At 42.8% G+C, this 16,923-nt stretch overlaps 1 protein-coding gene across 8 annotated transcripts in view; it reads left to right on the top strand.

The window, feature by feature from the left end:
• Positions 1 to 16,923, top strand: part of RTEL1 (regulator of telomere elongation helicase 1) — a 128,800-nt gene that overhangs the window by 5,803 nt on the left and 106,074 nt on the right. For all 8 annotated transcript variants that reach the window (XR_014790777.1, XR_014790778.1, XM_084854445.1 and 5 more), the window contains exons 3-8: positions 2,957 to 3,155; positions 3,745 to 3,838; positions 4,239 to 4,320; positions 5,321 to 5,381; positions 9,717 to 9,792; positions 15,917 to 16,001. Coding sequence is in view for 6 of the 8 variants with exons in the window: in XM_084854445.1 (XP_084710571.1) it covers positions 2,957 to 3,155; positions 3,745 to 3,838; positions 4,239 to 4,320; positions 5,321 to 5,381; positions 9,717 to 9,792; positions 15,917 to 16,001 (597 nt within the window). In the remaining 2 variants the exon portion in view is untranslated. The remainder of the gene's footprint in view (positions 1 to 2,956; positions 3,156 to 3,744; positions 3,839 to 4,238; positions 4,321 to 5,320; positions 5,382 to 9,716; positions 9,793 to 15,916; positions 16,002 to 16,923) is intronic.

Raw genomic sequence — 16,923 nt, 5'->3', positions numbered from 1 at the left:
CGGAGACAATGCATTCTATTATCTATTTGGCACCTCTGTAAAATAATCTCTAAGGAAACATTGTGTTCAGAGTGTATTTGTAAATCTTTACTATTATTCTTGTCCTATACAAAAGCCCTAACATCTGTTTTGGAAACAAGGGGTATTGGTTTACAGCCTGGCCTTGCCGTTGCTGTGATGATAGGTATTTGTGTGGGCCTCATGGACACTACTGTATAAAAGCTTGCATCATTTTAAATGCAGTTTATAAACAGTATTTTTGTCCATGAGATGTTTACTTCTTTGGGCTAGCAGCTGATTAAAATGGATTTTAAGGGATTTACCAGTCATTCAAGCAAGTAAATCATGTGGGTTGAATCCAGTGGTTGTGCAAGCAGAAGGCAGCTTGACCGGCTGATCTTTCTCTTCCTTCTCCCCCTGGCAGCTCCCTGAAAACCCTCTCCAGAAAGTCAGGGGCCCTTCTGAATCGTGGGGGCTTTTGCGTAAGGGCGAATTACCTGAAATTTGGAGGAAGGGTCAGATGCTAGGTGCAAAATCCCTCTGCTCAGTTTTGTGTGATGACCCCTCCACATAACGCCCTGTATGACACAGCCCTCACAATTCAGGAGGGCCCCGTGACTCTCTCGAGATGGTTTTCAGGGCAGGAGGGGGAAGAGAGAGACTGGCTGAGCAAGCTGCCAATTCCCATACTGTGGAACCCATAAGAAGGTCTCTCTCTGAGGCTCCTGAAGGAAGAGGGCAGGCTCTTTTAAATGTGAATTTACGTACTAGTTCAAGCTAGGTTTGAACACAGACCAGAAGGAAAAGCCATATGTTTCACCTCCATCAAATTTTGCTCAAGGAGGATAGAGCCAAGTCATTTATATTGACTGCACAGCGATGAGTCCTTCAAGAGTTCTGAGTCGTGTTGTTGTTGTCAGATTCAAGCTAGTTTTTAAAAAATTGCTCCTGTACCACTGAAATGCCAGTTGATTGATCAGAGAAACTAATTGATTAAAGCTTGTTGTCATACTGCTAGTATGCAAGAACTCTGACATAAATGCCCCAAAATTGAAGTGAATGAAGTTGGTAAAGTTTTAAAAGCCAATTCTCTGTCTGGAGCTATTGTATAACACTTGCTTTAACCAAATTGTGACCTGATGATCTCATGTGATTCCTTTCCAGTTCACATGATGCTCCTAAATAGCTAGAGAGTGAACAGAAATAGAGAACAGTGCAGCACAATGTACTGGTGACAAAAAAAGAGAGAAAGATTTACCCTCCTGCCTCCTTTCTGCCTTCCCGTCTCTTCTCTCACCAACAGAGGAACTGAAGAAGTTTGGTTGGGAAGGAAGCAGCAATTCAAGGATAATGTGGAATCTGTGTTGTGAGGCAGAGAGAAGGGGTGGCACTGTGATGGGGGGGGGGCTAGGAGGAAGAGATAAATGGTGATTGTAGAGAGCTGTTGGGCCAAGAGGAAGACAGAAACAATAGCAATGAGGAGGGGAGAGATGGGGTGGACTGTAAGGAAACGTATAGAGGAGAGAGAGCTGGGGTAACAGCAGTTGCTGAGAAGGAGGCACAGAAGACCAGCATTAGGGTCTGTGAGGTGGTTTGTTAGAATGGGGAAGTTGGTGCTTACAAAGGACTGGTACTTAACATGGGGGGAAGGACTAATAGAACCAGTTGAGGCAAAACTGTACCATATGCCAGGCTTGCAAATCATAACATTCTGCCTACTTCCTTGCCCTCTCCCTGCCCCTTTACAGTCACCTGCCTGCCATGTTTCACTTCTCTCTCAGCTGTCCACCTGTTCCTCCTTCACAACAGTCCTCTTTTAGCTGGAAGACCACTGTGATGCTATCCCAATGTCTTTCTTAACCTTTTCAAGCAGAGGTGGAGCCAGAATAACCCTTGTGGCTCTATCCAGCTTGGTGCACTTCTCTTCCCTGATTAAAGGGAAGCCAGAAAGCACAAGCCAGAAAGATTAAATGTTACGATCAAAGCAATGTCATAGGATCGGTATTGAAAGATATTTCTAGAATACCCATAGCAGGAAATCAAACTGAGGTTGACCTAAAAGATCTGCCACAAATGTTCAGCCAAATGTTTTATGCAAACTAAACTATATGCTGAAAACGGAAGAGAATACTGTTCTAGGCCAGCTTAACTTGACCCTGCAGCTCCAACGGTGTGTGTCATCCTGTTTACCGTAGCAGTTTCTAGGGAAGGCCGACGTAGCCAGCTATGGGATCCTCAACTTGTTTGATTCTCTCCTTAATCTCTGTGTGTGGGGTTACGATGTCACTAAGCAGCTAGAGGAAGCTGCTCTACTTCTGGCCAGCAGAAACATCCAGAGCATAGGGGAAGAGGCTGAACACCACACCCTTGTCTTTGTTGGAGCCTTGAGAACTTCACCAGCATGAGAGAGTGGAGCATGGGAGAGATCAGCTGCTGCAGGCTGTAAGGAACCTGGCTGCTATTTTCTGAACGTTGTTTTCCTGGCATAGCTGTCGCAGTTTGTAGTGTTTATTAAAGCCTTAATGCATAGGAAAGATTTAGTTTATTGGGCTGTGGTTTACACACTACTGAAAGATAATGATTGATATTGTGCTGCAGTGTTTGATTTTGCCTATTTTGTAATTAAACGGAAGTGTTATCATGTTAGTATCAGTGAAATGAGTTGTTTATGATTGTTACGAGGTCCTATTATAATGTTGTTGTATTGCTCTTTTGTTAGCCGCTTTGGGCACTTTTTGTGGAAAAGCGGCATATAAATTGAATGATGATGATCTTCTGTCTGGGTCCTCCTGGCAACCTCTGTCCCCCCAGGCTAGTGGGATGTGGGAAGCATCTATCTATTTCTGATGATGCGGGTACAATCTCCTTGAGGAAATATTTGTTGGTCAGCTGGCACTTAGGTGAATGCTTAGTTTTCCAGATGTTTCTCTTCTCTCATTTTCCATAATCATTCAAGCAAGTGAATGGGATTTTGGAGAGTCCCACAGGCACCGGGAAGACATTATGCCTCCTGTGTTCAACCTTGGCTTGGCAGGAGCACTTCAAAGATGCGATCTCTGCGCAGAAGATTGCCCAGCGGCTAAATGGAGCAGAACTCTTCTCTGATCGACCAATGTCTTCTTGGGGAAATGTTGTCACAGGTGCTGATATCCCAGGTAAGTCTTGTGGTTCCTTAAGCACTCTGATGTTCATCTGGGATCCCCAAGGAGGTATTATCAGGTTTCACAGTGGGGTGTTTGACCTTATAGGAGTAGTAGGACAAGGGGTGTGGCAGGTTGGTGGATATTGCAGTTCCCCATCCTTGATGCTGCACGGAAGCAGAGAAACGTGAATCTGTGAAAACATTGCTGGGTGTTATGATGAGTTTCCTTTCCATAATAGAAGTAGGGACTAGGCAAGAGAAAATCTTGGAAACCCTATCGTACATTTTGATTTGGGCAGCAGGGAGGGCTGTCTTTAATGAACTTAAAGAAGTATAAACCAGGGCATCGGTTTCCATTGTCATTTGCAGATCCTTCAGGTGCTTCACAGAAAGCCTTTGCTGAAGGCAGTGAAAATATGCACTCTTGTTCCCTATAGGTGAACAGTTGGGTTGTAAAATCCCACACTGCCTCCACAGGCTGAGTTGTTACCATAGCACCAGCAGGGGAAAAGCAGACTGATGATATATTTAGCACTAAACAAGAACTAATTTTTCCCCCTCTACTTCCCCCCACCCCACTTCTCGCCTTCTCTACTTGACAGCTTATTACACTGACGTTCCTAAAATAATTTATGCCTCCAGAACTCATTCTCAGCTTACTCAGGTCATCAGTGAATTAAAGAACACAGTTTACAGGTAAAGAAAATTTAAGATACTGCCCCTCATTCCAAGTGTAAAAGAATCTTGGGATATATAAGTGTCTGACCCTTTTAATTTCAATGGTTTTCTGGTTTACAGCAGTTTGAAAATACTGATTATAAACTGCTGCTGACCTACTCTGCAGCCACAGTAAAGGAACACTCCCTCAAGGCTGGAGGAATATTGCTTTTACAAAAGAGAAATGTCTTGTAATGCTGAAAAGCTTAAACGTTGTCAAAGTGCCAATCCTGCCCTCCTTTTTGCCACCCCTTGTACCTTGTTTGTACTCCATGTTTGAAATACTTGCCATAATCTAGCTATGTATATCTTCAGTGTCTCTTCTTGGTCTGTATGTGTATATTAAATACCAGTGCTTGGATTTTTTCTAATTAAATAGGCCAAAAGTATGTGTGTTGGGTTCCAGAGAGCAGCTTTGCATCCATCCCGAAGTTAAAAGGCAGGAAAGTAACCATATGCAGGTAAGAATGTATAAGCAAAACAGCACTGTACCATTGGCCCTGCTGGCTGGGAATTTTGGGAGTTGTAGCCCAACACATCTAGAGGGCACCAGGTTGGGGAAATCTGCCCTAGAGAAATTCTCCTGGCACATACTTCATTGTTCTTTCAGTGCCAGGAAAATACCTTTTCATTTTCCCAGGCCTTTTAGTCATAACTTAGTCCTGCTGGTTGCTGGTTTTTTCCTGGCTTTTAAGACCTTGCTACCTTTTAGTTCTTCTGTTTTAACACTGTTTGGATGTTTTATTTGTGTATTCATTTTTTAAATGTAGACTGACCTGAGAATTTTCATTGAAGTATAGTATGCAATATTTTTAATAAATAATTATTTTAATGAATAAAATATAAAAAATTAAATCCTACACCAAACTTGTTTTTCACTGGCTCTAGTGTAGATGATCTCTTGGTTAAAGGTGGGGATTAGAAGTATCCTACCAGTTCCTCTTGTCGGCCAATGCATCTTCACTTTGTGAGGAGAGAAGGAAGCTACTTCTGGGAAATCAATAATAGATATAAAATAGGTGTTAGAAGCAAAAGCACCGAGAAACAATGGCAGGCTTTGTTATGGAGCAGTCTAGTCAAGCCGTGTGGTTCTTGGTCTTTGAATCTCGCCCCTTCTGCTTGGTAGAGATAGATGTTTTCCCTTCATTTAGTGTCCAACTGAGATTTTCTTGAAATGGCCAGGTCACAGCACTGTCTGCTTTGAACTTTGGTTTTGCCCACACACCTACATTTTTCTCATATCCAGTTCTGAAGTGATGTCCTCAACTGGGAGCTATTTGTGGTGGTGATTTATACTGTACCGCTAATGAACATAAACTAACTAGACAGATATCTGCTGCGAGGAGTTTGCAATAAAAATTCCAGCAAAGGTATCCAAGAGAAATGAGTTGTAAATTTGAGGAGGTGCAGTTACACACACATTTTGGCTCCATTGTGCTATGATTTTTCATTGCCTTATAGATCCATATGTGCCGCATGAAGATAACGACTCGCACATGCCATTTCTATAACAATGTGGAAGGTATGAATAAATGTCTGTGAAAGTAGTTTGGGTAGCTGCTGTTTGATGCTGCACAGGGTTCATATCAGACTTTCTGTTGGCCACTTGTATGCCGCTGTTTCTTCAGGGTATGTTTGCCAGTACTTACTGTTCGAGGCACCATATTGATGTTTTCAGGGGCTTGTAAGCTTCATCAGCAAATTTAGTTTATATAACCCACTAGCGTGTGTACATGTTTCTGGATGCTTTGCTTTCAGGTAGATATCTGCTAATTTAGTTTTCAAACTGTTGGGTGTGGAAATGTCAGATTTGTTCACAGAAGAGATTGAGCAGAATTTTCCTTACATTTCAACCATGTTCCATTTAGATAATCAACCATGTCCTTATTCAGAGCATCTTCATTTTCCATGCTCTTACATTTTTTCTCCATTTGGTTGGATCCAGGGGTGTGGGAGAGGCATTTACTACAATTCATGGTACCAAAAGGTCCCTGATTTTACTTATTTAATAATTTGTGCCCTATCCTTTCTAAGCTCAGATCAGTTGCAGTCTAGAGTGAACATCAAAGCCAGAGAGATGGAGATAAAGACAGGACAAGATTCAATCAAAGCAATTTTAAAATATTTATTTATTTATTTATTTATTTATATTGTATAATGGCTAATTGAAAACCCAATGTAGGTAGCTTACAAACGCAAAAGGAATCATACAGAATGATCTATAAGATCATCACAGAAATGTTCTATCCTGAACAACAAAAATAAACAAGCTAGTCAAACCAGACATCCTTATTCAGCCCAGGCTTATCCTCATAATAGAGAGTTTCATTTCTTCTTGCGGTGAATAAAACTTGACTAAGGTGGATCTCTGTTACTGGGTGTTGGTGTAGAGTAGAGCCATTCTGGAAATGGCTGTGCACCGTGCTGCTGGCGCGCTAGTCCACAGGGACTTAATAAGTGCAAATGCAAAATAGATTATAATGCAATATCTGAAGTGATATTTTTCTGATGTGGTGTTACTAAATGTAGGATGAAGAAGGCCCATGGCTAAGCGGTAGGTTCAGTCCCTGGCAGCTCCAGGTAGGCCTGGAAAGCCTCCCCTCTGAAATCCTGGAGAGCCACTGCTAATCAGGGTAGACGATACTGTGCTAGATGGACCAATGGTCTGACTTGTTATAAGGTGGCTTTCCTTGTTCTAAACGGTAGCTCTTGAATGGGGGAATGTTCCCAAACTTCAGTAAGGCATCATCCTTAATGTATTATCCTAAAGATATTTGAAGATATGATCCTATCAGAAAATTCCACTTTTATTAAGCTGATTTGCGTTCAGTATATCAGTTTCTCCAGGAAGCTTTCCTGTGTTAATGTTGTGATTCAGTCTTATAGATCTAGATTAGGGGTGGGGAACATGTGGCCCTCCAGATATTATTGGACTACAACTCCCATCATCCCCTGCCATTGGCTATACTGGCTTAGGCTGATGGAAGTTAAACAACATTTGGAAGGCCACATGTTTCCCACCCCTGGTTTTAGACAGCTGGTTCTAGAAATCTACCTGTGTCCTTATATGAGTAATAATAAATTCCAAGGATTTTGAACTGTGAAAAGTGGCACCAACCAATACATTCAGGTCACAGTGAAATGGAGGATGCTTTAAGATGAGGCTTTTATGGTGCCGTCGCTCTGCCTCATTCATAGAATTTCGCCGGGGGTGGTGGTGGTCCAGACGTCATCACCAGCTTCCCCTCATATTTTCCCACTGCTTCTGTCTTTTCTCTTACTGCAGGAAATCTGTTAAAGGAAAGACAGAATAGCTCCGTAGTGCCTTCTAACTGCTAGCACTAGGAGCCCTCCGTCTGGAAGCACCCCAGAATATATATGAAGAAAAGCTGGTATTAACCATGAGTGTAGCTTCCAAACCGTGTCATCTGCACATATTGTGGTGTCTTACAAAAAGCGTAATTAAGAGCTAAATTAAGAGATGTTCACATTTTCTTGGAACCTTTCCTGGAATGTGGAAGCAGCAGGGCCTGGGTTCATTTAATCATGTAAGTTAAAGATAGAAGGAGCAATCCATCAAGTATTGTTGTGGCACAACCTCCATTAATTTTAAATATGACCTGTGCAGAAATGAGTTGAAGTTGCTTAGCAGCAGTGCTGTGTGTGTGCGTGCGTGCGTGTGTGCTCACGCACACACATACACCCTTCATGTATCTGATACACCCGCTTCATGTATGCGACGATTGTGCCCCAACAAATGCTAGTTTTTGAGGTGCCACAAGGCCTGTTTTTGCTTCAGCAAGTATACCTTTGTGGAATTTGGTAGGATTTTACTCACGCTGGCTTTGAGGCAATAGTAAAGGGTAATGAAAGAAGACTAATTACCTGATTATATTGATGTCAAAAAATTAATTATAGGTAGGCTTTTTACTGCTGGTGTTTGGCTGGAGATAGATAAGGAGCAATGATATATTTGAGTTACTTCAGGCAATAATTAGGTTATTGTAGAAACTGGATTGCCCTTCGTGGCAGCTTTGGTAGCTGGTGGCATACCTTAATTAGAGCTCTGTATGCTCTGTGCCGTTCACCCCGCACCTGTCAGAATATAAATAATACACACAGGGCAAATCTAAATTCTGTGCTCTCAATTAATTATGCAGAACAAGTATAAGTTGTGCGAACTGTACACCACATGTTGTTCAGTGCTTTTAATGTTGACTTTACACGTGGGTGACCCAGATCTGAAGTCCTCTTTAGCCGTGAAACTCTCTTTAGGACCTTGGGCAAGGTCCTAGTCTCCCATCCTATCCATTTCCTTCAGATTTGTGATGATAAAATAAGGACATGTACTCATCCACAGGGGTTCCATAACTTCACACCATGGCAAGCTTCTCTCTCTGTGACAGCCCAGATGAATCTCTACCAGTCCCTTGAGCTTGGAGCTGGAGATGTGGGGTAGGAGATGTCCCTGACAAAGCACTCCCAAAGCATAGCCCATTCCAAGAGACAAGGCCCTCAGATGAGGGAGGAACAGGATCGTAGCAACCACAACTTTTAGCTGGCTACCAAGGCCAGCCAGAATTTGTGGACCTTTGGTTATCCATTCAGTTCCCTTGAGGACAGCGTAGTAAAGATCTGAAGAGTCAAATATGTTTGTGTATGATTATAAACACTGAACTTTTGAGTCTTTCAAGACTTAGGGGCATAGAAGCAAGAGAGAGCATGAGGAATGAGGATAATCCATTTTTGGTGAAAAGGCGGGATGTAAATTAAATACATAAGATAAATAATATGATGGAAGGTTACAAGGTTGGGAAAGGTAGCCATGGAGGACACAAATGTTTTGAAAACAATAACAAAGGCTAGAAACAATTGACAGATATTAGACTTGCCTGGGATTCTGATGCATTTAATCATAGAAAATGAATAACTTTCAATAATAATACTTAGCAATTAAATAGCACTTTAGAGTGTTCAACGCACACATCTCATACTTTATTTGTAAGAGCAGTTATAACCCACGCTTTGGGCTCAAAGGGCTTCACACTATTATCTCGGTAATCCCTACAACCCTAGGTCAGTATTATCCCAATAACAAAGATATCATGGTTGATATGGTTGAGGAAGTTATAATGGTTTGTTATACCCTTGATACCCTGATTTGCAAGAAGCACTTAAACCACAGTTTCCCTGTGCAGGCATTAAGAGAAACAGTGGTTTAACAAGCCACGGTATCTTTCTCAGAGCAAAGGGAGGAAGGAGGTTGTGGGCACAAGGTTTGTTTTGAATCTGATTAACATCTCTGAGCCAGGACTTAGATTTACTGGTTTCATGACATAGAATACGAATAGGCAGTTTTTGTCCAAATGCCTAGAGATCTGCTGCCAGTCAACGTAGTTATTCGATGGACCACTTGTCTGATGGTAGAAGGCGGCCTGGTGCCCTTCAGATGTTTTTGACTATGCCACCCAGTATTCCTGACCATTGGCTATGCTGGCTGGGGCTGATCGGAGTTGAAGTCTAAAACATCAGAAGGGCTCTTAGTTGGGGAAGACTGGTAAATGGGAATGCCTGATATTCTTCCATTGTAGATCCATCACATATTCCAGAATTTATGTTTATTTTTTAAAACTTTTCACTAATTTAAGCCGGGGGGGGGGGCGGCGGTATTTTTAGTGCAGATAAGCATACTGTTGATCAGATGATCGGTGAAGCTTAGGCTGTCCAACTTATTTTAATTCAAAGGCCAAGCACCAGATATTAGTAATATCTGCAGTTTAGATGAGGCTCCATGATAGGGGCTATTGTACATGGATTTCCTTGGAATACTGTAACCCTTTTTTTCTTCTCCATACAGAGAAGAGCACTGAGAAAGAACTGATCAACCCCATCTTGGATATTGAAGACCTTGTTAAAAATGGAAACAAGCACAGGTCACTATTCTTCTGCATTCTCTCTTGCTCTAAAAGAGGCATTCCTCAGCATATAGTTGGCTTAGCACTGAGCCAAAATAGGGACGGGTCCATTGTGCCTAAACCTTTTTCAAAATTGAAAGGTGGCACCACCCTTTTTGGTGATTGGGAGTGGGGACTGTCAGAAATGGGCTGAGGGTGTATTTGATTCTCAGCATGATCCCTCCTTGGCTATGCTCATCTGTGTGCCAGTTCATGCAAGTGTAAGCAAACTGTAGCAAGAGCTGAGCAAAGCTAAGAGCAGATCTTCTGCAACTACAATGCCAAATGACATTTAATAATGTCAGAGTTTGTCACAATGCCTTCTGGGGTGGCTTGGAAGTGGAGTTAGGGCTGCAGCAGAGATGACATGTCTATGTGGGATGGTCTGATGATGATGTAAATGATGCTGTTAAATGAAGGCTTTATGACATGATAAAATCACTAAAAATTGACACTGGTGATGTGGGAATTGATGTCTGCTTTCCCAAAGTGGCTGTAAGAATCCAGGACTCGTCAAGCATTTGCTGCTGTACAACCTCCATGTTAGTGGTTCTGTGTAGCAGTAGAGCTAACTGCATTGCATATGTGTAGTGTATTCTAGAAGACTGTGTAGATGTGCACAAGAAATTTGTGCAAGCATTTGGCTGTTTCAGACACATTTTTCTCAAACTACTTTTCAGAGTTAAGAGTGGTCTAGTACTATAATACTCAACAGGAACATACCATTTAAATATTAAGTGCTCAAGCCATTTCACGTAGATTATCCTGGTAACCCTTACCACAAACTTGTAAGGTACGCCAGTATTACAAGTGAATGCAAGGGTGGGCTGAGGCTGGGAGGTAATGGCTTGACTTAATAGCACCAATGAGTTCATTGCCAGGCAGAGTTTTGAACTGGGAATATTCTGGTTCATAACTCATGCATTTAACTGCTATGCTATGCAAGTTCTTGTATGACCTTTCTAAGGGCAGAAAGAATTGACTGCATTCATTGATTGCTCATGTTCACATGCTTGGCTCTTGACTGCATTCATTAATTGCCCATGTTCACATACTTGGCTCTGCACTGAATCTCAGGAAGAGTTCACCCAAATATTTTTAAGCAGCAGTTGATAATTCAGGTGGCCTGTATTGCAAACTTAGGAATTAATAAAATAATATATAATAATAATATGAGTGTCTGTCAGCACCACAGCATGAAGACCGTAACATCCAGATACCTGAAACTTGGCATGCATACTAAAGAGAGCCCCTGGGCGTGCATGTTCTCAACCTTACTGACAAACTGAAAGTTAATAAATGACTGTGCCCAGATAGTATCCGTCCTATAATTCTTAAAGAACTCAAATATGAAATTGCTGATCTTCTGTAAGCACCTTGAAAACAATGCAGTGATTGCTCGAAGCCAACATGGATTTGTCAAGAACAAATCCTACCAGACGAATCTGATCTCATTTATTGATCAAGTAACCTCCCTTGTGGACCGTGGGAATGCTGTAGACATCATATACCTCGACTTCAGCAAAGCTTGCGACAAAGTGCCCCATGATATCCTGATGAGCAAACTAGCTCAAAGTGGGCTAGATGAAACAACGATCTGGTGGATCCACAGTTGGCTACAGGATCGGACTCAAAGAGTGCTTATCAATGGGATCTTCTCAGACTGGGGAGAGGTAATGAGCGGGATACCACAGGCCTCAGTCCTGGGCCCAGTGCTCTTCAACATTTGTATGAATGACTTGGAGGAGGACGTGCAGGGAATGCTGATCAAATGTGCAGATGACACAAAATTGGGTGGGATAGCTAATACTTTTGAAGACGGAAACAAAATTCAAAGTGATCTTGATAGACTGGAGTGCTGGGCAGAAAACAACAAAATTACATTTAATAGGGATAAATGCCAACTTCTGCACCTAGGAAAAAGAAACCAAATGCACAGTTACAAGATGGGGGATACATTGCTCAACAACACTACAAGCGAGAAGGATCTTGGAATTGTTGTCGATCACAAGCTGAATATGAGCCAACAATGTGATGTGGCTGCAAAAAAGGCCAATGCTCTTTTGGGCTGCATTAATAGAAGCATAGCTTCCAAATCCCAGGAAGTACTAGTTCCCCTCTACTCAGCACTGGTTAGGCCTCATCTGGAGTACTGTGTCCAGTTCTGGGCACCACACTTTAAGAAGGATGCAGACAAACTGGAGGGGGTTCAGAGGAGGGCAACAAAGATGATCAGGGGACTGGAAACAAAGCCCTATGAGGAGAGACTGAAAGAACTGGGCATGTTTAACCTTGAGAAGAGAAGACTGAGGGGAGATAGGATAGCACTCTTCAAGTACTTGAAAGGTTGTCACAGAGAGGAAGGCCAGGATCTCTTCTTGATCATCCCAGAGTGCAGGACACAGAATCATGGGCTCAAGTGACAGGAAGCCAGATTGTAGCTGAACATCAGGAACAACATCCTGACTGTTAGAGCAATACAACAATGGAACTAATTACCTAGGGAGATAGTGGGCTCTTGCACACCGGAGGCATTCAAGATGAGGCTGGACAGCCATCTGTCAGGGATGCTCTGACTTGGATTCCTGCATTGAGCAGAGGGTTGGACTCGATGGCCTTGTAGGCCCCTTCCAACCCCATGATTCTATGATTCTAATCAAAATATGAAAGGTGCCCCTAAGATCAGCCTCTGTACCAGGGGACTGGAAGATGGCCAATGTAACAGCAATTTTTAAAAAGGGATCCAGGGGGAATCCAGGAAATGACAGGCTGGTTAGCTTAATGTCTGTTCTGGGTAAATGGTTTGAAAGCATCATTAAAGATAAAATTAGTGAGCCTATAGAACGACAAGCCCTGCTGAAAAAGAATCAACATGGCTTCCGCAAAGTCCCATCTGCTAACCTTTTAAGAGTTCCTTGAGAGTGTCAATAAGCATGTAGAGAGGGGTGATCCTGTAGACATTGTTTAGTTCCAAAAGGCTTTTGACAAAGTCCCTCCACAAAGACTCCTGAGCAAACTTAGCAGTCATGGAATAAGAGGAGAGGCCCTCTTACGGATCAGTAACTGGTTAAAGAACATAAAGCAGAGACTGGGAATAAATGGTAAATTCTCCCAATGGGGGGATGTAAATAGTGGGGCCTCACAGGGATCTATATTGGGACCAGTGGTTTTCAATGTATTCATAAATGATCTAGAATTAGGAGTGAGCAGTGACGTGGCCAAGTTTGCCAATGACACCAAATTATTTAGGGTGGTTAGAACAAAAAGGGATTGTGAGGAGCTCCAAAAGGATCAAACTGTGATAATGGGCATCCAAATGGCAAATGCAGTTCAGCATAAGTAAGTATAAAGTGATGAACGTTGGGGCAAAAAATCCTAACCTCAAGTATAGCCTGATGGGATCTGCCCTAGTGTTGACCGACCAGGAAAGAGATCTTGGGGTTGTGGTGGACAGCTCGATGAAAATGTCAACCCAGTGTGCGCCTGCTGCAAATAAGGCAAACTCCATGTTAGGCATAACGAGGAAAGGAATTGAGAATAAAACTGCCAATATCATACTGCCCTTGTACAAATCTATGGTCTGACCAAACTTAGAATACTGTGTCCAGTACTGGTCACCACACCTAAAAAAAGATATTGTAGAGCTGGGAAAAGTGCAGAAAAGAGCAATTTAAATGATCAAGGGGCTAGAGCATCTCCCCTATGAGAGAAGATTACATCAGCTGGGATTGTTTAGCTTGGAGAAAAGGCGAGAACAAGGAGACATGAATGAGGTGTACAAAATTATGCCTGGTGTGGAGAATGTGGATAGGGAGACATTTTTCTCCCTCTCTCAAAATACTAGAACCCGGGGTCATCCTAAGAAGCTGATTGGTGGGAGATTCAGGACAGATAAAAGAAAGTACTTCTTCACACAGCGCATATTCAAGCAATGGAATTCGCTACCACAAGATGTAGTGATGGCTACCGATTTGGATGGCTTTAAAAGGGGGTTGGACAAATTCCTGGAGGAAAAGGCTCTCAGTGGCTATTAGTCTTGATGGCTATGTGCTACCTCCAGTACCAGAGGCAGTGAGCCTATGTTACACCAGTTGCTGGGAAACCTGGGCAGGAGAGTCCTGTTGCGCTCGTGTCGTGTTTGTGGGTTCCTTGTCAACAGCTGGTTGGCTACTGTGTGACCAGAATGCTGGACTAGATGGACCCTTGGTCTGGGCAGCATGGCTCTTGTGTTCTAATGTTAGGGTTAATTTAAATTTAATTAATTTAAATTCGGGGTACCGTCCTATGCATCTTTAGACAGAAAAATGTCCTACAGCTCCTTTTTTCTGCCTAAACGTGCATAGGATTGCACCCTTAAATGTTTCTGTGTTTCAAGCCTGCAGTACCTTCTTCAGTCACTACATGGCAGATATGTGAACCGCGTAGGGATTTTATTATGTTTAACATTATATAACTATCACAGATAAATAAATAAATATCCCTAACTAGTGCTTAGCTTTGCAGTCTCTACATTTTTAAGCCAGGGTGGAATAGTCTGAGGTACAGAGTTATATGCTTGCCCCCTGCTGTGGAAATTTCCACTCAGGGAAATGGAGTGGACAGACCCCCTCACTTAGGGGGCTGGAGGGGTGTGCCATGGCAGCAGTCATACCTAAGGGTGCCAGTGGGCGTGGCTTCACTCACATGGGGGGGGCACAGTGTGTCCAACCCTGACAGCTGTGTAAGTTTGCTTGAAGGCTGTGCTGTGCCTGACTAAGGGTTATTCCAACCGGTGACAAGTTAGGTCCATTTGCTAGTGAAATATAAAAAGATAAGTCTGCCATACTATGAAATATTTCTTGAATGAAAAATCCAACTTCATTTTGTGCATCTTAGAAGCATATATGCATCTTAGATAGGGATGGTGGAGAAATCCGCCACGGACTCCAGTGAAGCCAGATTCTTTAGAATCCGGCCCCCTGGAGTCCGTGGCAGAACGGACTACTCCCCCCCCCCCCGATATCCTCCCTGGACGGAACCTACCTGCTGCCGGCCGGTCCGGGTCCGTCCACTGCTCCTGGCCGTCCGCTGCCCCAGACTGCGGCTGCAAATGGTGTCCGGCGTCTGCTACATCATTTGCATCCCTGCTCTTTGCCATGATAGGCTACGTAAATATTTATGTAGCCTATCACTGAAAAGAGCAGGGATGCAAATGGCGTCCCCTATGCCGGACACCATTTGCGGCAGCGGCCGGAAGTCCGGCTGCAGGCTCTGCGGACTTGCTGCGGAGCAGAGCTGGTTGGGCAGAATTCCGGAGGGAGGGATGGATCACCTCCCCCCACCCCGCAGATGCCTGGACCAGTAAGTGGGTTTCGTACACCGCTAATCTTAGATAGCTGAAATTGCAAATCAAATTCCTGAGCTTGGGAATTTCAAGTCTCCAGTCCCTTTTTCTGTATGTTCTGAGACATCTGTAGTTAATTGTCAAATGACTGAACTCAGATCTGTACCTCTGTAGTTGATGTTCTTACAATGACAAACCGATTAGGTGGAAGATATTCCAAATCACCCTTTCCCATACCTCCTAAATCATGAGCAGTCCATCTTTGATAGTAAACATAAGCTCTATAACACACCGGATAAACCAAACAGATACTTGCTTAATGGGCAATGAAACGGATTGAAAAACTATTACGTGTCAAACACTCCCCACCACCACCCACCCACACCTTTGAGAGATGCGTTATAAAGGACCTTCCTTCAGTTCACCACCTTCTCTCTCTTATGGTTTATTTTCTTGGTCGAAGCCTTGGTCTATGTTGATGAAAATGCATTGTGCCTTAAATCTGAAGCCTACCAGCTGTTCTTCCCTCCAACACTTCCCTCTGTTTATGTTGCTGCACTTGTATGGTTAAGGATTTATTCCCAGCATTCTCTTTTATCAAGCAAGAGAGACGATGGGCCCACATAAACATACCAGAACATCTGCCTTTAAGATCTGATGAGCCAGATTGGTCCATTAAGCTGACAAGAAGCCCTCGAGAGTCATAATAAATGACTGTGGAAAGCACGTTAGTCTCCTTGTGGCCATTGTGAACATTTTTTCCCCTTTCTTTTTAAACAGAGTTTGCCCCTATTATTTCTCTCGGAGTTTGAAGCAGCAAGCAGACATCGTTTTTATGCCTTATAACTATTTACTGGACTCAAAGGTATGTGGTGTATTTTTTTTTTTAAATCAAATCAATGTTTCACTGAATATTTTTTAAAAAATTTAGTGCATATGGCCGTAAAGGAAAATTATTTAACTAACTCATTACACCATATGTTACAAATGTAAATGCTTATCACATGAGGCAAAAAGTAAGAATATGTACAATGTTTAATCCAGAACAGTCATTTGCACTCTTAACATTTTGATGGGGATGGGGAATGTTTTTTTGTATTTTACTGCAGCGTGTCTTGTCTTCATTTGTATTCCTGTAGAAAGCCAGAGTTGTTTTAAGAACATTCACTTCCTATGTTAGGAGAATTATGTTTTGTTCATCAGCTGACACTGAAAGTCATCATGTAGCATTTCTCACTTTTTTCATCCTTCCAAATATCCTGAATATTCTTCAGATTGTTGAGCCTTCCTATTGGACTACACATACATGGGAGAGTTCTGGCAGCTGCAGTTTTTTTTTCATCCCCAAAGCTTTGCCTGCTAAAATATTCCCTTCTGTATAAACTAACTGACGTCACAGGACCACTTTGCTGTGCTGAATGTAGCAATGTTAGTTTAGCAGCTTCAGGGACATGGAAATAAGAGTGTTGGGAAGTTGAAGATTGGCCAGGTTCTGTGTGAGAGACAGGCCTGTAACTCCGACCTAGGGTGAGAGCCTGGGTGGGGGAAGCTGAGGTGGGTGGGAACCCCTGAATGGGAGCAGGAGGAGGAGTATAGTGGATAAATTTAAAATTCTGACTGGCAGGGGGTGAGATGCTTGACTCGCTTGATCCTAATTTCTTCATTGGCCTTTATTAGTGTATTTTGACCAGCCTGATTTCCACATACTGGCTGATCGAACGAATGCTGTCAGCTTTATATCTCTATATGGAGCTGAGTTGCACTGTCCTCGTTAGTGTGTGAGGAAG

Source organism: Heloderma suspectum, chromosome 4, assembly GCF_057233095.1.
Source record: "Heloderma suspectum isolate Gila_16-S chromosome 4, 16-S_ref, whole genome shotgun sequence".
Lineage (NCBI taxonomy): Eukaryota > Metazoa > Chordata > Lepidosauria > Squamata > Helodermatidae > Heloderma > Heloderma suspectum.
The sequence above is the reverse complement of the archived record's forward strand: the minus strand, read 5'-3'. Positions and strand labels throughout refer to the sequence as shown.